This window comes from Watersipora subatra, chromosome 2, assembly GCF_963576615.1.
Source record: "Watersipora subatra chromosome 2, tzWatSuba1.1, whole genome shotgun sequence".
Taxonomy (NCBI): domain Eukaryota; kingdom Metazoa; phylum Bryozoa; class Gymnolaemata; order Cheilostomatida; family Watersiporidae; genus Watersipora; species Watersipora subatra.
Genome location: NC_088709.1, coordinates 39,400,054 through 39,421,965, shown reverse-complemented (window position 1 = coordinate 39,421,965; position 21,912 = coordinate 39,400,054). Strand labels below are relative to the sequence as shown.

The 21,912-nt window shown below is 38.6% G+C and overlaps 1 protein-coding gene across 2 annotated transcripts; it reads left to right on the top strand.

The window, feature by feature from the left end:
- The first annotated feature begins 83 nt into the window (after nucleotides 1-83).
- LOC137387507 (MPN domain-containing protein-like) lies at nucleotides 84-21,216 on the top strand. Of its 2 annotated transcripts, none has more exons than XM_068073946.1 (13): nucleotides 84-183; nucleotides 4,800-4,924; nucleotides 5,387-5,521; nucleotides 6,444-6,590; nucleotides 7,306-7,398; nucleotides 8,200-8,257; nucleotides 8,746-8,863; nucleotides 8,945-9,026; nucleotides 9,254-9,326; nucleotides 10,448-10,642; nucleotides 10,820-10,887; nucleotides 20,061-20,159; nucleotides 20,946-21,216. In XM_068073946.1, exons 2-13 carry the CDS (start codon nucleotides 4,808-4,810, stop codon nucleotides 20,994-20,996), a joined length of 1,236 nt encoding a protein of 411 aa, XP_067930047.1. In that variant the 5' UTR covers nucleotides 84-183; nucleotides 4,800-4,807; the 3' UTR covers nucleotides 20,997-21,216. The 2 variants fall into 2 exon arrangements, with proteins under 2 accessions (XP_067930047.1, XP_067930048.1); XM_068073947.1 differs by having other exon boundaries at nucleotides 8,200-8,264; nucleotides 8,774-8,863.
- Nucleotides 21,217-21,912: the final 696 nt, after the last annotated feature.

The window sequence follows — 21,912 nt, the reverse complement described above, 5'->3', positions numbered from 1 at the left end:
AATGTAAACTCGGTGACTGTTTACATTTTATGTACATTACGACATTATGTACATGTACGACAAACATCATCCAGTATGATTTGTTCCGTTTATAACTGTGTCGTTATACATTAAAATGTTTAAACGATTATTTGCTTCATTATTTTTCAATTTTATGTGTACAAAATCTAGATTTGTAAAAAAGTAAGTGTCGTCAGATCACATAGAAACAATTGTGATCATTTACTAACTAATGCTCGCATACTGTAGTGAATTTTTACTTTTTAGTTCTGGTTACAAGTTGTCTTATACTGAATAAGTATTAGCTCTCATGCACAACTTTAATTGTTGCAAGCAAGATGACTGGTGAATGATGAGTATGGCTCTTTATTACGCAAGCTAAAGCTGCACAGAGATGAATTACTGTTCAAATAATCCACGAATGTCCATATATAGTACTCCACAAATGTCCATATATAGTCTTGTCGTTTGTAGACAGTATCTGGTGCTCTGTAATCTTTGTTCTTCTGTTTCATAAGCGTATCTTCCTCGTTACTTATTCTTACCCAATCTGGTCTACAATGCTTTACATATCATTATATACAGTGTTCTGTGATAGTCCATTGGCTTTCCATGAAAGCTGACTTGTATATTACTATGCCAATCCCAGAACAGCTGGATGCATAAGGCTATTAGAAATAGCTGAGTTTAGCAAATCCATAACAATACTACCATAGTGTTTGCCCGTTTATAACATAACGTAATGAGTAGAAATATGTAATCAGCATATCCTGTAAACACCAGACTTGGTTGTGTTATCTCTGTGCCATTTTTGGCTATTATAATCCTGCTTCAATTGAGTCCATATCGCAATGAATGTCGTAGTGTTATGTGTGGTTGTGGAGAAATTATGTTATGCATAACTAATCTGAATTCACACACAACATCACTGTTGAATTTGCTTGTCATATTATTCTATTTTGACTATGTTTAGTTTGTGTACTTTTGCTTAGCTTGTGGGACCTAATTTAATTATTACTGGTTCAGGTACTAATGAAGGTGTTAAGCTATTGTAAGCAATACTAATATCTACCAGTCAAAGTTACTTCTTTATTCTATAAGTCAAACAATGAAATACACAACTAACAATATTCTAAAACAATAATATTAATGACAAACAATCAGAAGAGCTAATAAAAATTACATCCTCACTCGAACAGTCGTCCGTGTTTGCTTGGCTCGGTCCATGCGGTTGCGAGTTTCGATAGTCAGATGAGAGTCATGGCAGTCCTTATATGAAGAGAGATAGGTAGGTGAGATAGTGGTGTAGAAGAGGCTTAGCTGATGAAGGAGAAGGTGGCTCCATCGGTAGAGAAGCGAGAGAGAGGCTCCTCAGCAGGCAGATGGGAAAGCGTCCAATGAGGCCCTCAGGAAGAGAAAGAGAGCCAGAGCTCAAACTAAATCCGAAGATAGAGATGGGGATAGAGATATTCAGTCATTGGAGCTGTTCTCTTTTATAGATGTCTGGCAAGTGGGATGGTTAGCCTGTGGGTGTAGGTTGAGTGTTAAGGTTCAATGCTTTCTGTCAGGCGTGTGAAGATATCTTGTTTGCGTAAGTCTTCAGCTGGTGCACATGATGTTGACATGTAGGGTGGAGCTCGTGACTTACTCCTGGTGTCTAGGTCATGTTTGACAGGATTGGAAGATCTGTATGTGACTCATTTGACTCGTCTCTAATGTTTCTCTGGTGGCTTTTTGATGATGGTGGTTGGTAGGTTTAATTGCTTCGACTTCCCTTTGGCATATTCTCCATCTGGTGTTGAGGCAATTTCTATGATTGATTTCTTCCAAATTTGAAGTTTCTAATTAGCTTTTGACATTTTCTAATTATTGAATCTTTCAATGTATTTGGGCGTCTTGCTGCTTGTACGTATTATATGCTTATCCTGTGGTCTGGCTACATTCCCTATTGGTATCTTGTTTTCGCAGTATCTCCATACAACAGTAGTATTACTATTATAGTGTTGGTGATTGATAGAATTGGAATATCCTACCAATTACTCTGCAACGTGTTGGGAATGGCTCAAGTTTATTATCGAACGCAGATGGGCTGCTTTAAGTAGTTACTACTAATAGCTCCTAGATAATGTCTGATCTTGATTATCGACTGTATTAATCATTTTTTGTTGATTAATGTAACTAAGATCTTTCCAGATGCTACAATTTAGAACTACAGTTTTAAAGTAAATGGAATCCTCAAGGTAAATAATGTCAAGGGGTTTTTCCAGAACAAGAACAAGGTTTTTCCATATTTTAAGAACAAGAAACACAATAATTATACCTTAAGTCTAAATTGTAAGAATAGAAAAGTAGTTGTCTGAGACTTGAAATATCACCCTCTTGTTCGCTGAGTAATTGACTCTTCAGCTTGTTCTGCTGACACGTCTACCAGCCGGGATGAAACTGCATTGAAAAAGAGACGATTATGAGTGAATATTCGTCCTTTTATATTGTTTCAGCATTAGCCTTAGTGTCTAGGAGTGAAACTATGTTTCAGGTCTTTGATTGTGAATCTTATAATTTTGGGGGTTTCTGACTACTTTTTGTTGTTTTCCGTCAGCGGAGATTTCAACATGTGCAATCTTTAATCATAATCCCAGGTCTGATGTAGATTGGTACCAGATGCGGATCTTGATATCGCACAACAAAGGTTGTTATAATCTTGGCTATAACTACAATCTTTTAGTGATTATCTGAGATTTCCTTATGCCCAGTTCTCAATGTTCTAATAGTACATTGGTTGAATCCCAAAGTCGGCTTGTAATTGTGATCATCTTATCTCCGGAATTTGTAGATGATATAGCCATAAGAATCTGTTATGAAAGTCAAAATTGTGATGCAACTTGTTATTCCCTTTATATCTATCTGTACATGGATGATTATTTGATTGATTTATGTTGATTATTTACGGGTTTTTAATAAACCAGCCGAGTAACGTACAAGATAGGGCCAGTAGAAAACAGTAAAATATGTTCTTAAATCTTCAGGGATTTCATGAAATGTAGTATTATTGTTGTTGTTGTAAAGCGCAAGAATTTTAACTATAAACTCTTTTAATTTTGTTCTAGAAAAGTGGCGTTAGTAGGCTAGTAGTTGAAAATAGCTGAGTTATATATAGAGAGGAGTTCTAGAGTCGTGGATGAAAATAAGGAGTTTAGGCTGAAACCCTCTAGGGAAATATTGCATGGGTTTGTTGGCTAGTTTTCAGACACGGATGCTTTGGCTGATGCTAGCTGCCATGCTCGGAATGTAGTGTATCAACAGTGCTTGACATTTTTGTCTGCTGGTTTGTCATGATGGGCTAGCTAACCTCGAATCTTGTAAGTTTAAACAAAACTTGTATCGCATGAAAAGGAAGTAGTTTGGCTTACAATAAAAACTCAGTTGCTCTAAAATAATATATCACCATTGTGAATACCAACAAATTTGCCAGACTATTTAGAAGTCTTGCTTTCGATAGAGTACTTTACCAGTAGCAATGCGTTGTTGAATATACTATCTCCTTTATCAATTGTGAGTTTGGAGAGAAAAAAGGAGGAAGGAATGGATATAGGGAGTTTGCCAATCATTCAGTAATTTCAAGATAGAACACTTCCTAAGGTGGAATCTCGATTTTAAAGAATCTTCTCAGAAATGGCAGAATTTGACTGTCACATAATATGATACCTAAAGTATAATGCACTTCGACAAAACTTGAAACCATAAATATGTACAGGTCATAACAACATAAGTAAGACAACTCATTGCCCTCATTGCTGACCCTTAGTCTGGTCCGACCCTGCATTCTTTGGTCTCGTTCCAGCTCTAGCTAAGAAAGCCATTGATTCCATTTCCCTGATCAGATCAAAACTTCACAGGCTCATCATATTTAGTCATGTTTATTTCAGCGTGATATTAGTCTATTTACCTAGCCAGGGTCTGGCTATTTGAGTGGGTGGGCCATTTGCCCCCCCCCCTCTCCTTTCCCCCTTCTCTCTTTTTCCCTTCTCACTTCTTCTTTGGAGAAGGGAAAAAGAGAGAATTGGGATAGGAGAGGGTGGCAAATAAAGCCCTGATGGCGCATGATTTGTGTGCAACAATTCATAGCTTTTATAGTTTTACTTTATGGTGGTTATCAGATATTATCACACAATTGCTTTAGTTTACTGGATTATGTATCCAAGAAGGTTTTTATGTGAAAATAAATGTGATTTTGTCAGCTTCTGCCCATTAGCTCCATTGTTAACAACAGTGCAGTCAAGCGTGAGGTGCAATACAATGACGTTACATCATGCTATTTAAGTCTGACAAGGCAACCGATGGGAATAGCTATTATTGGCCAATCTAGGTTTATATATCTATAGTTATCACGCTTGAAAATGAGAGTATTTGTGATCATGTAAAGCTGCTTAGAATGTTGTCACTATCAGAGGCGATTTTTCATCGCCAGGTTTGCCACAATCTTAAAATACCATTTACCTACCAGGGAATTATTAAGTATGAAATCAGTTTTCTTCTCAACACAATGTAAATAATGAATTTGCAAAAACTAAAAGCCAACTGATAAAGCCATAGCGTATTCTGATTGCCTTGCAATAATGATAAACAGACATGAAAACAAACTATTGAGTCAAACGAAAGCAAAACGATTTGTTCCCCATGCAATTCTAATTGTTTTTATATGTATTGGAGAATTTATTTTTTCACATTGAGGCGATTTTATAGCAAAGATAATTTTTTAATTATTCTGTTTTTAAAAGCGGTTCTTGTTTATGTTTCAGTAGCAGACATGATAAATGAAAGTGTGGCTAAGAACTTTCCCCGCAGGGAAGATTCCGTGGAAACAGATGAACGAGACTCGCAATCAGCTTCTTATTCTCAACTACCATCTATCCAAAGTTCCTTTGTAAGATATCATTGTGTTCTCTTGTTTGTAAGATATCATTGTGTTCTCTTGTTTGTAAGATATCATTGTGTTCTCTTGTTTGTAAGATATCATTGTGTTCTCTTGTTTGTAAGATATCATTGTGTTCTCTTTTTTGTAAGATATCATTGTGTTCTTCTTTAAAACTACTAAAGATAAAATCATTATTCATGTATTGTAGTTTATATAAAGAGCCTTTTGGTCCATTTTCCATGGAAATTTTACTTCTGTAAATTATGGGCATGTCTTTAGGAGAAAAAAAACAGTAGTTATAATCATAGTTATAAACAATAATTGTAATACTTTGCATAATGTTTTCATTTGTTCAAATGTGATTGGCTCTACATGTGATAAAATTACCTTTACCATTTATAATATGGTTTTTATGGTGTATGATCCCAGGTTGTACTTATACCATTAACGACTAATTCTTTCTTTCTTCAGGTTGATACTTCAGATACTGGCTTTTTCGCACATGGAGGAAGCAAGTCTATGAAAAGCAAGAATATCACTTTAGATCTATTGATCCAGGATGGCATATTAGAACCAGCGGATAGATCATTGGCTGTCAAATATCTCGTGCGTGTTTTCCTTATTTGTTTCACATATATGCACACACATACACACGCGCACATATTCAGTATATACATATAAAGACATAAACTCGGTCTGTTTGACTGGAAAAGTTACTTCATGATAGACTCATAAACTACTCTACTCCCGCAGACATGTATGAGACAAGTTACTCCATGATAGACTCATAAACTACTCTACTCCCGCAGACATGTATGTGACAAGTTACTTCATGATAGACTCATAAACTACTCTACTCCCGCAGACATGTATGTGACAAGTTACTCCATGATAGACTCATAAACTACTCTACTCCCGCAGACATGTATGTGACAAGTTACTTCATGATAGACTCATAAACTACTCTACTCCCGCAGACATGTATGTGACAAGTTACTCCATGATAGACTCATAAACTACTCTACTCCCGCAGACATGTATGTGACAAGTTACTTCATGATAGACTCATAAACTACTCTACTCCCGCAGACATGTATGTGACAAGTTACTCCATGATAGACTCATAAACTACTCTACTCCCGCAGACATGTATGTGACAAGTTACTCCATGATAGACTCATAAGCTACTCTACTCCCGCAGACATGTATGTGACAAGTTTTATAGTCGAATGGAAAATACTTTACATAAGTTTTTGTTATAGTTTTATGCTCCACTAGTTCGTAATTTTAATGAAATACTGCCATTTGTGGTAAAAAAATATATTATATGCTGGCTGTTTTGTTGTGCTGCTCACTCCTTGGACCTCACTTATCACCAGTTAATAACAATATGTTGCCAGTCTTTTAGAACTGTCACGCAATCACTAGCAGTATTTGTGCACTTGTTCTGAACTACTCTCCTTCACCCTACGGTTGAAATCTGTTTTATCAATATAGTGCTTCTTATCTATTAATGTATACATTACAGGGTCGGATGCTCACAGCAGACCTCCTGGAGAGGGGAAAGATTCGTTGTAACGAGACAGGGCAGATCTACAACACACCTAGCAGCTGGGCAATTTCTTGTAAAAAGAGAATTAACCCAGCCAAGACTTCTGGTTGTGGGTGGAGTTCAGTAAGTACCTTAGTACTGTGGTATTGTTGAGTACAGTAAGTACCTTAGTACTGTGATATTGTTGTGTTCAGTAAGTACCTTAGTACTGTGATAATGTTGTGTTCAGTAAGTACCTTAGTACTGTGGTATTGTTGAGTACAGTAAGGACCTTAGTGCTGTGGTGTCGTTGAGCGGAGAAATAAGGGGGCTGTTTGCACTTCTAGATGGTGGAAAGGAAATAGAAGTTGCTTGTGAACAATTAAGGTAGCTATAGAGAGACAGAGAGATTGTAGCATAGAGAAAGATTTAAACTAGCGAATTGAGAAGGTATTTAGCTGTTAACATTTAAGTTCTCAAGAGGTAGATAACATATTTCACATCCGAGCATGTTTAGCTGTTGGCGGGCAGTTTTCTTGGGACACGCTTCAAAATGTGCTTAACTCCAGACAACCAGCTGTTTTGTCCTTATCAGAGTTCTCCAGTGGAATATTATATTGTTATATGATATATTAATATATTATATATTGTTATACGGTATATTGTTATGTCGTATATTGTTGTAAAATCAATTTTCAGTTAATTTAAGGTTAACTACATACCACATCATTGTTCAATGCTCCTCTGTCTCCATTGCTAGTTCAAAGTTGTAAGTCTTGAAAACTAATGGGAACTTATATATATTGTGTGCATACCTGTTACATGGTCACTTCCAATTTCTGATGGTTCTCCGTTTCAGATCAGATACAAGGGCAAATCCTTAGACCTCTACAAGTCAAAGTGGATGAAGTACAAAATGGGCTCTTCTAATGGTTCTCCTCTTTCTCTCACTGTGAGTTTTACTAACTAGTGTTTGTGTAGCCATAGACTTTAGCTGACTAATGAACTACAACCATGACTCGTGGACCATGAGCTAGGGACCATGAGTAACCACTGTGGGTTACAGGCTATGAGTCAGTGAATACGAGTCACCACGGACTAACTGACTCACTCATGGACTATGAGTATTGGATCAGGAGTCACTGTCGCTGAGTCACTCACTAAAAGTCACCGACTATGGTCTACTCATTTAAAGTCATAGACTAAGAGAGATTCCCATAGAGCTTTTTCCATTTAAAACTGTACATGCTGAAAACACATTTTTATTTTCTAATAAGCATTTAGATGTTTCAAGTCTCATCATTTTTCTTTTCCTTTTCAAAGAAAACTACAGGGTTTGCATAAGAGGCAGTGGATTGTGAAGTTTTGCTAAAGATTTAGTTTCAAACATCCTAAACTCTCATAAACATTTTAGCCACTACCAATTTAGACTCTGCAAAAAGAGTTAGGGAAAATACATCATTTCAAGAGCTGTTGATATGTAGATATTAGATATGTAGCACTATATTCGTTATTGAGTTTCGTTATTAACCTCAGAGATTACTGTTTAATATCTTCATGCTTCTCACTGTCGTAGCCAATTTTTTACTTGATATATTTTTTACTAAAATATGATAATATTTTAGTCCGAGTCAGCAGCTCTTGTAACCTGTAGTAAGACTTCACTGATACATACCAGTAGCTTGTCTAACCATATGGTCATATGCCAATCGTATTTAGCCTCATATCCTAACATTTAGTCATTTTCTTTTAGCCTCTCAATTCCTCACGCGTTTCCACTCCAAAGCTTGAGATTTCCTCCCTATTTGCAAGCAGCAGGTATTTATAGCTCTTCATTTTAAAGCTTAATTTACACAATATTTTACCAGATTTTATCAGAAAGCGTCACTATTTTTCTATCATTTGTGATTGCTTTTGATATTCGAGGTGATGTGATCACCAGAATGTCTCAAGATTAAAATAAAAACAAAATTGACTGCGGTTGAAACGCTCAGATCAAGCGAAAGTGCGATTATGACGTCTGTAGTTGTAAAGAGACCAACAGAATAGAGACATGTAATGCTGAACACATCTATTAGCTGATATCAACCATGGCAACTAGTGACGTCATCTCAGATTGTTTTCTTTTTCTGAGCATTTTAGCTGCATCAAGTTTTGTCGATATATTGATCTTAAAACATCCAGGAAGTTGGATCACCTCAAACATCAACAACAATCGCAAATGATTGAAAATGTCGATATTCTCTGATAGAATCTACCACCATCTTGTTTAAGTTCATATTTAAGGGAACTGATGTAGATTCTAGTGTGGCTTGCCTCGTTAACAGATCATCTCCATACACGGATGTGAAGCCCGCAAATCCTACTGACCTGTTGTACCCAGCCATGTCCAGCCTTCCACTCATGGACTATGAAAAGTGAGTGCTTTGTCATTGTTTAGGTGGTCTTAGAATATTTTACAAATTTGTAAGACATCTAGCATCAATGTATCTTTGTAGAAATATATCTACACAGGTACGATGTGAAGGCGAAGAGTTCTCAATGAGGGCTTTCTTCACTCGCTCAGCTTGTCTCGCCATGGTGAGCTTTTATTTTATGTCTTATCCGGTAGTTGTCTTACCAGTATGTTTCTGATGAGTTTCTCAACTGGTAGTTGTCTTACCCAGTACGTTTCTGAGAAGTTTTCAGTTGGTGGTTGTCTTACCCAGTGTTTTTCTGATGAGTTTTCAGCTGGTAGTTGTCTTATCAGAGTATGCTTTGATTTTGATTTACTCTACTGTTTCTAACTGTGCATTCATCTGTTGAAGGGAGATCTTAGCTTAAGATCAACAGAAGAAGTCTCTGGCTACTTGGCTGGACTCTATGACTCTTTAACTAATGGTAAGTATAGTATTGTTATTGTACAAATGGTCCGCTTAGTATTATTGCAGTATTTTTAATTTTTTTTACCTATAAGCTCAAGCTGTGAAGGATTCACTGCGACACTTTACTTCTCCACACTTGAAAGAACCAGCCACTTCGAGTCTAGGGTAACTTGTGTTTGCATGGGGAAATTTAAAAAATACACCTCGAGTATTATTACAGTATAGTACAGTAGCAAGAGCTGCTGATCAAGTGCATCGAGTCGAGCTCTGGCAAGAGTCTTTTATACACTCGTCGGGCTCGTCCTTTTGGCTTGGAGATCGGCTGGTCCTTCCTCTTACAGTCAGTCATCAGCCGGCTCAGTTCGGCCACTGTTGGTCTCTCAATCTGGCTGGGCCGTACCTTCTTTAGGGCCATGATCAAGACAGGCTGGTGTCTGCCACAAAGTGGTGTCGCTATTAAAATTATTTATTGCAGAGTTCTACCAAATTACATGTTTTATATATAAACAGCTGAGAAGAATAGCAGGGACTGTAGTACATTGCAATGACAGTCTCTAGTCGCTGTAGTTATGTTATCAACTACTTGCTCTACTCACTATGTAAGAGTAATGCTCTCGATGACACTCTAGTTCTCAAAAGTTTTGTTCAACTTTTTGAAAAATAAGAACCAATCTAAAAGCAATTACAATCATAAATGTAGATGTATTGTTATGGGTAAACATTGCTGAGCAATCTGTGTTTATTACATTCCACTGCTCTACCATGATAATCTACTTACATCTACAACTATTGCATCAGTTCAAGAATCTATGGATATTTCTGGAAATTTTGTCTTGTCTTTATCTAACGCGCTGAAATATTTCAAATGGTTCATTTTAGCTGCACTTGAAATATAAATACAGCCAAATTTAGTTTTTTGATATTATCGCTTATAGATTGTCGGAGTATAAGTGTGTCATCAGCATTTGAACATACCTCTGAGACTGATGCAATCTGAGTAGGTCTAATCCTGCCTAGTAACAACTACAATGCAATCTGAGTAGGTTTAATTCTGCCTAGTAACAACTACTATGCAATCTGAGTAGGTTTAATTCTGCCTAGTAACAACTGCTATGCAATACACCTTAACTATTGCAGTGCTAACTATACAGAAGGTCTTTAACAAGTCTGATGCGGAGGCAAAGCAGAAGGTTCGAGCAAGCGGTATGACATTAGTTGGGTGGTTTCACTCTCACCCTAAACTTTCCTACTATCCCTCGGTCTATGATGTAGAGTGTCAGATGAACTATCAGCTTAGATTGAGAGACCAACCAATTGTCTCATGTATCATAGGTGAGTAGGTTGGTGAGTCTTGTCTAAATGCTACCAACAATCACCATTCTTATACGGTTGCAAGAAAACAAGATATTGTGGGATGTGATGTAGAGGCATCCTTCCATGAGTAAAGTAAATTCATTTATGATCCAAACCTTGAGTGAATAATAGATTTGAAGACATCGTTGTTTTTAGGAAAAAGGGATATGAGTGACGATACATCATACTCTATGCTGTGTTACACAGTTTCTCCACCTAAACTGGTTAGTTGATCTCTTCACTGTTAACTCAGTTTAGATAATTCTGTTTGTGGTCGTAATAGTTTTGTTTGTGAGCATATGTTTGCGTGTTTAATTTTGATATTTTGGTGGGACAATGCAGGATACATAGCTTGGTACATAGTTATGCATAATGTTCTGTATGGTAGTTGTAGGTGAATAGCTCTATTTTAAACTATAGTAAGAGCACTTCGGTCTGCTTGTCCATATGTTCGAAGCCAAGGTCGGAGGTTGGCAAAAAAGATTGCATCGTATGAGATTTGAACTTGTGACTTTTGGTTCGGTTGACATTCTTGCAACTGCACCTATTAACCACCTTCTTGCAGTTCAGAATGATTGTGCACATACTTATTCCCTGTGCTTTATCCTCGCATCTGATGATCTCTCACCGTACACCAGACTGCCAGGGTACTAGTATATATAATAGAGATCTCTCACCGTACACCAGACTGCCAGAGTACTAGTATATATAATAGAGATCTCTCACCGTACACCAGACTGCCAGGGTACTAGTATATATAATAGAGATCTCTCTCCTTACACCAGACTGCCAGGGTACTAGTATATATAATAGAGATCTCTCACTGTACACCAGACTGCCAGGGTACTAGTATATATAATAGAGATCTCTCACTGTACACCAGGCTGCCAGGGTACTAGTTTATATAATAGAGATCTCTCACATTACACCAGACTGCCAGGGTACTAGTATATATAATAGAGATCTCTCACCTTACACCAGACTGCCAGGATACTAGTATATATGATAGAGATCTCTCACCTTACACCAGTCTGCCAGGGTACTAGTATATATAATAGAGATCTCTCACTGTACACCAGACTGCCAGGGTACTAGTATATATAATAGAGATCTCTCACCTTACACCAGACTGCCAGGGTACTAGTATATATAATAGAGATCTCTCACCTTACACCAGACTGCCAGGGTACTAGTATATATAATAGAAATCTCTCACCGTACACCAGACTGCCAGGGTACTAGTATATATAATAGAGATCTCTCACCTTACACCAGACTGCCAGGGTACTAGTATATATAATAGAGATCTCTCACTGTACACCAGGCTGCCAGGGTACTAGTATATATAATAGAGATCTCTCACCTTACACCAGACTGCCAGGGTACTAGTATATATAATAGAGATCTCTCACCTTACACCAGACTGCCAGGGTACTAGTATATATAATAGAGATCTCTCACCTTACACCAGACTGCCAGGGTACTAGTATATATAATAGAGATCTCTCACCGTACACCAGACTGCCAGGGTACTAGTATATATACAATGTAATAGAGATCTCTCACCTTACACCAGACTGCCAGAGTACTAGTATATATAATAGAGATCTCTCACCTTACACCAGACTGCCAGGGTACTAGTATATATAATAGAGATCTCTCACCTTACACCAGACTGCCAGGGTACTAGTATATATACAATGTAATAGAGATCTCTCACCTTACACCAGACTGCCAGGGTACTAGTATATATAATAGAGATCTCTCACATTACACCAGACTGCCAGGGTACTAGTATATATAATAGAGATCTCTCACCTTACACCAGACTGCCAGGGTACTAGTATATATAATAGAGATCTCTCACCTTACACCAGACTGCCAGGGTACTAGTATATATAATAGAGATCTCTCACTGTACACCAGGCTGCCAGGGTACTAGTATATATAATAGAGATCTCTCACCTTACACCAGACTGCCAGAGTACTAGTATATATAATAGAGATCTCTCACCGTACACCAGACTGCCAGGGTACTAGTATATATAATAGAGATCTCTCACCGTACACCAGACTGCCAGGGTACTAGTATATATAATAGAGATCTCTCACCGTACACCAGACTGCCAGAGTACTAGTATATGTAATAGAGATCTCTCACCGTACACCAGACTGCCAGGGTACTAGTATATATAATAGAGATCTCTCACCTTACACCAGACTGCCAGAGTACTAGTATATATAATAGAGATCTCTCACCGTACACCAGACTGCCAGGGTACTAGTATATATAATAGAGATCTCTCACCGTACACCAGACTGCCAGGGTACTAGTATATATAATAGAAATCTCTCACCGTACACCAGACTGCCAGGGTACTAGTATATATAATAGAGATCTCTCACATTACACCAGACTGCCAGGGTACTAGTATATATAATAGAGATCTCTCACCTTACACCAGACTGCCAGGGTACTAGTATATATAATAGAGATCTCTCACCTTACACCAGACTGCCAGGGTACTAGTATATATAATAGAGATCTCTCACTGTACACCAGGCTGCCAGGGTACTAGTATATATAATAGAGATCTCTCACCTTACACCAGACTGCCAGAGTACTAGTATATATAATAGAGATCTCTCACCGTACACCAGACTGCCAGAGTACTAGTATATGTAATAGAGATCTCTCACCGTACACCAGACTGCCAGGGTACTAGTATATATAATAGAGATCTCTCACCTTACACCAGACTGCCAGAGTACTAGTATATATAATAGAGATCTCTCACCGTACACCAGACTGCCAGGGTACTAGTATATATAATAGAGATCTCTCACCGTACACCAGACTGCCAGGGTACTAGTATATATAATAGAAATCTCTCACCGTACACCAGACTGCCAGGGTACTAGTATATATAATAGAGATCTCTCACCGTACACCAGACTGCCAGAGTACTAGTATATATAATAGAGATCTCTCACCGTACACCAGACTGCCAGGGTACTAGTATATATAATAGAGATCTCTCTCCTTACACCAGACTGCCAGGGTACTAGTATATATAATAGAGATCTCTCACCGTACACCAGACTGCCAGGGTACTAGTATATATAATAGAGATCTCTCACCTTACACCAGTCTGCCAGGGTACTAGTATATATAATAGAGATCTCTCACCTTACACCAGACTGCCAGGGTACTAGTATATATAATAGAGATCTCTCACCGTACACCAGACTGCCAGGGTACTAGTATATATAATAGAGATCTCTCACCTTACACCAGACTGCCAGGGTACTAGTATATATAATAGAGATCTCTCACCTTACACCAGACTGCCAGGGTACTAGTATATATACAATGTAATAGAGATCTCTCACCTTACACCAGACTGCCAGGGTACTAGTATATATAATAGAGATCTCTCACCTTACACCAGACTGCCAGAGTACTAGTATATATAATAGAGATCTCTCACCGTACACCAGACTGCCAGAGTACTAGTATATATAATAGAGATCTCTCACCGTACACCAGACTGCCAGGGTACTAGTATATATAATAGAGATCTCTCACCTTACACCAGACTGCCAGGGTACTAGTATATATAATAGAGATCTCTCACCGTACACCAGACTGCCAGGGTACTAGTATATATAATAGAGATCTCTCACCGTACACCAGACTGCCAGGGTACTAGTATATATAATAGAAATCTCTCACCGTACACCAGACTGCCAGGGTACTAGTATATATAATAGAGATCTCTCACTGTACACCAGACTGCCAGGGTACTAGTATATATAATAGAGATCTCTCACCGTACACCAGACTGCCAGGGTACTAGTATATATAATAGAGATCTCTCACCTTACACCAGACTGCCAGGGTACTAGTATATATAATAGAGATCTCTCACCGTACACCAGACTGCCAGGGTACTAGTATATATAATAGAGATCTCTCACCGTACACCAGACTGCCAGGGTACTAGTATATATAATAGAGATCTCTCACCTTACACCAGACTGCCAGGGTACTAGTATATATAATAGAGATCTCTCACCGTACACCAGACTGCCAGAGTACTAGTATATATAATAGAGATCTCTCACCGTACACCAGACTGCCAGGGTACTAGTATATATAATAGAGATCTCTCTCCTTACACCAGACTGCCAGGGTACTAGTATATATAATAGAGATCTCTCACTGTACACCAGGCTGCCAGGGTACTAGTTTATATAATAGAGATCTCTCACATTACACCAGACTGCCAGGGTACTAGTATATATAATAGAGATCTCTCTCTGTACACCAGACTGCCAGGGTACTAGTATATATAATAGAGATCTCTCACCTTACACCAGACTGCCAGGGTACTAGTATATATAATAGAGATCTCTCACCTTACACCAGACTGCCAGGATACTGGTATATATAATAGAGATCTCTCACCTTACACCAGACTGCCAGGGTACTAGTTTATATAATAGAGATCTCTCACATTACACCAGACTGCCAGAGTACTAGTATATATAATAGAGATCTCTCTCCTTACACCAGACTGCCAGGGTACTAGTTTATATAATAGAGATCTCTCACCTTACACCAGACTGCCAGAGTACTAGTATATATAATAGAGATCTCTCACATTACACCAGACTGCCAGGGTACTAGTATATATGATAGAGATCTCTCACCTTACACCAGACTGCCAGGGTACTAGTATATATAATAGAGATCTCTCACCTTACACCAGACTGCCAGAGTACTAGTATATATGATAGAGATCTCTCACTGTACACCAGACTGCCAGGGTACTAGTATATATAATAGAGATCTCTCACCTTACACCAGACTGCCAGGGTACTAGTATATATAATAGAGATCTCTCACCGTACACCAGACTGCCAGGGTACTAGTATATATAATAGAGATCTCTCACCTTACACCAGACTGCCAGGGTACTAGTATATATGATAGAGATCTCTCACTGTACACCAGACTGCCAGGGTACTAGTATATATAATAGAGATCTCTCACCTTACACCAGACTGCCAGGGTACTAGTATATATAATAGAAATCTCTCACCGTACACCAGACTGCCAGGGTACTAGTATATATAATAGAGATCTCTCTCCTTACACCAGACTGCCAGGATACTGGTATATATAATAGAGATCTCTCACCTTACACCAGACTGCCAGAGTACTAGTATATATAATAGAGATCTCTCTCCTTACACCAGACTGCCAGGGTACTAGTTTATATAATAGAGATCTCTCACCTTACACCAGACTGCCAGAGTACTAGTATATATAATAGAGATCTCTCACATTACACCAGACTGCCAGGGTACTAGTATATATGATAGAGATCTCTCACCTTACACCAGACTGCCAGGGTACTAGTATATATAATAGAGATCTCTCACCTTACACCAGACTGCCAGAGTACTAGTATATATGATAGAGATCTCTCACTGTACACCAGACTGCCAGGGTACTAGTATATATAATAGAGATCTCTCACCTTACACCAGACTGCCAGGGTACTAGTATATATAATAGAGATCTCTCACCGTACACCAGACTGCCAGGGTACTAGTATATATAATAGAGATCTCTCACCTTACACCAGACTGCCAGGGTACTAGTATATATAATAGAGATCTCTCACCTTACACCAGACTGCCAGGGTACTAGTATATATAATAGAGATCTCTCACCTTACACCAGACTGCCAGGGTACTAGTATATATAATAGAGATCTCTCACTGTACACCAGGCTGCCAGGGTACTAGTTTATATAATAGAGATCTCTCACATTACACCAGACTGCCAGGGTACTAGTATATATAATAGAGATCTCTCACCTTACACCAGACTGCCAGGGTACTAGTATATATAATAGAGATCTCTCACCTTACACCAGACTGCCAGGGTACTAGTATATATAATAGAGATCTCTCACTGTACACCAGGCTGCCAGGGTACTAGTTTATATAATAGAGATCTCTCACCTTACACCAGACTGCCAGGGTACTAGTATATATAATAGAGATCTCTCACCTTACACCAGACTGCCAGGGTACTAGTATATATAATAGAGATCTCTCACCGTACACCAGACTGCCAGGGTACTAGTATATATACAATGTAATAGAGATCTCTCACCTTACACCAGACTGCCAGGGTACTAGTATATATAATAGAGATCTCTCACCTTACACCAGACTGCCAGGATACTGGTATATATAATAGAGATCTCTCACCTTACACCAGACTGCCAGAGTACTAGTATATATAATAGAGATCTCTCACCTTACACCAGACTGCCAGGGTACTAGTATATATGATAGAGATCTCTCACCTTACACCAGACTGCCAGGGTACTAGTATATATAATAGAGATCTCTCACCTTACACCAGACTGCCAGAGTACTAGTATATATAATAGAGATCTCTCACCGTACACCAGACTGCCAGGGTACTAGTATATATAATAGAGATCTCTCACCTTACACCAGACTGCCAGGGTACCAGTATATATAATAGAGATCTCTCACATTACACCAGACTGCCAGGGTACTAGTATATATGATAGAGATCTCTCACCTTACACCAGACTGCCAGGGTACTAGTATATATAATAGAGATCTCTCACATTACACCAGACTGCCAGAGTACTAGTATATATAATAGAGATCTCTCACATTACACCAGACTGCCAGGGTACTAGTATATATGATAGAGATCTCTCACCTTACACCAGACTGCCAGGGTACTAGTATATATAATAGAGATCTCTCACCTTACACCAGACTGCCAGAGTACTAGTATATATGATAGAGATCTCTCACTGTACACCAGACTGCCAGGGTACTAGTATATATAATAGAGATCTCTCACCTTACACCAGACTGCCAGGGTACTAGTATATATAATAGAGATCTCTCACCGTACACCAGACTGCCAGGGTACTAGTATATATAATAGAGATCTCTCACCTTACACCAGACTGCCAGGGTACTAGTATATATGATAGAGATCTCTCACTGTACACCAGACTGCCAGGGTACTAGTATATATAATAGAGATCTCTCACCTTACACCAGACTGCCAGGGTACTAGTATATATAATAGAGATCTCTCACCGTACACCAGACTGCCAGGGTACTAGTATATATAATAGAGATCTCTCACCTTACACCAGACTGCCAGGGTACTAGTATATATAATAGAGATCTCTCACCTTACACCAGACTGCCAGTGTACTAGTATATATAATAGAGATCTCTCACCTTACACCAGACTGCCAGGATACTGGTATATATAATAGAGATCTCTCACCTTACACCAGACTGCCAGGGTACTAGTATATATAATAGAGATCTCTCACCTTACACCAGACTGCCAGAGTACTAGTATATATAATAGAGATCTCTCACATTACACCAGACTGCCAGGGTACTAGTATATATAATAGAGATCTCTCACCTTACACCAGACTGCCAGGGTACTAGTATATATAATAGAGATCTCTCACCTTACACCAGACTGCCAGGGTACTAGTATATATAATAGAGATCTCTCACCTTACACCAGACTGCCAGGGTACTAGTATATATAATAGAGATCTCTCACCGTACACCAGACTGCCAGAGTACTAGTATATATAATAGAGATCTCTCACCGTACACCAGACTGCCAGAGTACTAGTATATATAATAGAGATCTCTCACCGTACACCAGACTGCCAGGGTACTAGTATATATAATAGAGATCTCTCACATTACACCAGACTGCCAGAGTACTAGTATATATAATAGAGATCTCTCACCTTACACCAGACTGCCAGGGTACTAGTATATATAATAGAGATCTCTCACATTACACCAGACTGCCAGGGTACTAGTATATATAATAGAGATCTCTCACATTACACCAGACTGCCAGAGTACTAGTATATATAATAGAGATCTCTCACATTACACCAGACTGCCAGAGTACTAGTATATATAATAGAGATCTCTCACCTTACACCAGACTGCCAGGGTACTAGTTTATATAATAGAGATCTCTCACTGTACACCAGGCTGCCAGGGTACTAGTATATATAATAGAGATCTCTCACATTACACCAGACTGCCAGGGTACTAGTATATATACAATGTAATAGAGATCTCTCACCTTACACCAGACTGCCAGGGTACTAGTATATATAATAGAGATCTCTCACCGTACACCAGACTGCCAGGGTACTAGTATATATACAATGTAATAGAGATCTCTCACCTTACACCAGACTGCCAGGGTACTAGTATATATAATAGAGATCTCTCACATTACACCAGACTGCCAGGGTACTAGTATATATAATAGAGATCTCTCACTGTACACCAGACTGCCAGAGTACTAGTATATATAATAGAGATCTCTCACCTTACACCAGACTGCCAGGGTACTAGTATATATAATAGAGATCTCTCACCTTACACCAGACTGCCAGGGTACTAGTATATATAATAGAGATCTCTCACATTACACCAGACTGCCAGGGTACTAGTATATATAATAGAGATCTCTCACCTTACACCAGACTGCCAGGGTACTAGTATATATAATAGAGATCTCTCACATTACACCAGACTGCCAGAGTACTAGTATATATAATAGAGATCTCTCACCTTACACCAGAATGCCAGGGTACTAGTATATATAATAGAGATCTCTCACCGTACACCAGACTGCCAGGGTACTAGTATATATACAATGTAATAGAGATCTCTCACCTTACACCAGACTGCCAGGGTACTAGTATATATAATAGAGATCTCTCACATTACACCAGACTGCCAGAGTACTAGTATATATAATAGAGATCTCTCACCTTACACCAGACTGCCAGGGTACTAGTATATATAATAGAGATCTCTCACCTTACACCAGACTGCCAGGGTACTAGTATATATAATAGAGATCTCTCACCGTACACCAGACTGCCAGGGTACTAGTATATATAATAGAGATCTCTCACCGTACACCAGACTGCCAGGGTACTAGTATATATAATAGAGATCTCTCACATTACACCAGACTGCCAGAGTACTAGTATATATAATAGAGATCTCTCACCTTACACCAGAATGCCAGGGTACTAGTATATATAATAGAGATCTCTCACCGTACACCAGACTGCCAGGGTACTAGTATATATACAATGTAATAGAGATCTCTCACCTTACACCAGACTGCCAGGGTACTAGTATATATAATAGAGATCTCTCACTGTACACCAGACTGCCAGGGTACTAGTATATATAATAGAAACAGTAACATGGTATGCTTGCTAGTTACTTATATTTGATATGTTTGCAGAAGTTCTCTGAAAGATTTGGCTGCTTATCAGATAAATGTGGTAAACCAAAGTCGGTGAATTGGACACTTGAGAGATCAGCGACCCCTCCTATAGCACAGGTATACACTCCTATAGCACAGGTATACACTCCTATAGCACAGGTATACACTCCTATAGCACAGGTATACACTCCTATAGCACAGGTATACACTCCTATAGCACAGGTATACACTCCTATAGCACAGGTATACACTCCTATAGCACAGGTATACACTCCTATAGCACAGGTATACACTCCTATAGCACAGGTATACACTCCTATAGCACAGGTATACACTCCTATAGTACAGGTATACACTCCTATAGCACAGGTATACACTCCTATAGCACAGGTATACACCCCTATAGCACAGGTATACACTCCTATAGCACAGGTATACACTCCTATAGTACAGGTATACACTCCTATAGCACAGTTATACACTCCTATAACACAGGTATACACTCCTATAGCACAGGTATACACTCCTATAGTACAGGTATACACTCCTATAGCACAGGTATACACTCCTATAGCACAGGTATACACTCCTATAGCACAGGTTTACACTGATACATGGATTGCATTTCATATATTTATAGAACCATTTCCTCTCTGGTAGTAATCTGTATACTATATCTGGTATGTGCAGTCTCTGGTGGGACTCTACATACTGTTCAGTTGTACTCTGGTTAATCCATGGTAGTACTCTGGGTGGTGTCTGGTATCACTATATTCCTGTTGATGTGCTCTAAATACTCTACATAATAATTTACTGTTTGTAGGTTTTCATGGTTTGTTCTTTCGTATCGCTGTCTTTTCCCTGTGCTGCCATCTTGTTTACAAACAGACTACTCTCTTGCAGAAATCGTTGGAAGTCTTCATGAATAATATAAGTAAGGAAGTGCCTAGCTAACGATATGGACAAAGGATGATTTCAAGGAAAATAACGTTGTTCTCAACCTGGCAGTACCGACCTTGACCTATTGATATATAGGCTCTATTGATCGATGGTATTGCTTTGCTTGGACTCTTCTTTCTTTGGCCATGTACTCTGTTAGCACTTTTATACCTTGTTTCTTTCTACTATACTGTAAGACTATGTACAGGCAACATGAATATACTGTATCAGCTGGTATGGTTTCCTACGCTGGAATCTGCTGATTTACCTATTTAAACATGAACTTACAAAATTTTAGTATATTTTATCAGAAAGTATCAGTATTTTTCATTATTCGTGATTTTTTGTGGTGTTCAAGGTGATCTGGCTGCCAGGATGTTTCAAGATTAAAATCGACAAAGCTTAATCGTGTTTAAAACACCCACAAAAAAATTACGCTTGAAATGATGTCACTAGTTGATACCATTGTGATAGTTGATATCGTCTATTGCTTTCAAGCTGCAGCATTATGAGTCTCTATTCTGTCCGTCTCTTGGCAACTACAGACCTCTTTGTCCTACTCACACTTTTGCTTGATCTGAGCGTTTTACTTGCAATCAAGGTTTGTCTATTTTAATCTTGAAACATCCTGGCAGTCAGATCACCCCAAACATCAAAAGCAATTGCAAGTGATGGATAAATACTGACACTTTCTGATGAAATTAATAAATATTTTGTGCAAGCTCACATTTGAGCTCGTGCCCCGAGGTACTACTGAACACAATTGACCCAGAATAATGTCAGTAAAAGGTTTGCAATGCAAGTAGACAAAGTAGACTTGATACATTAAAATAATACAGAGACTTAGAGCACTATGAGCTATATCAGGAAGAATAACTGAAAAGCAAAACCAGTTTATGCTCTTATCGGTGGAAATTAGGGACGAAGTCTC

Excerpts from the sequence above, each read along its gene's own strand:
- LOC137387507 (XM_068073946.1), top strand. The coding sequence starts at position 4,808 with ATGATAAATGAAAGTGTGGCTAAGAACTTTCCCCGCAGGGAAGATTCC. Across the intron at positions 9,027-9,253 it reads GCTCAGCTTGTCTCGCCATG|GGAGATCTTAGCTTAAGATC; the intron begins GTGAGCTTTTAT and ends CATCTGTTGAAG. Across the intron at positions 20,160-20,945 it reads CGACCCCTCCTATAGCACAG|AAATCGTTGGAAGTCTTCAT; the intron begins GTATACACTCCT and ends ACTCTCTTGCAG.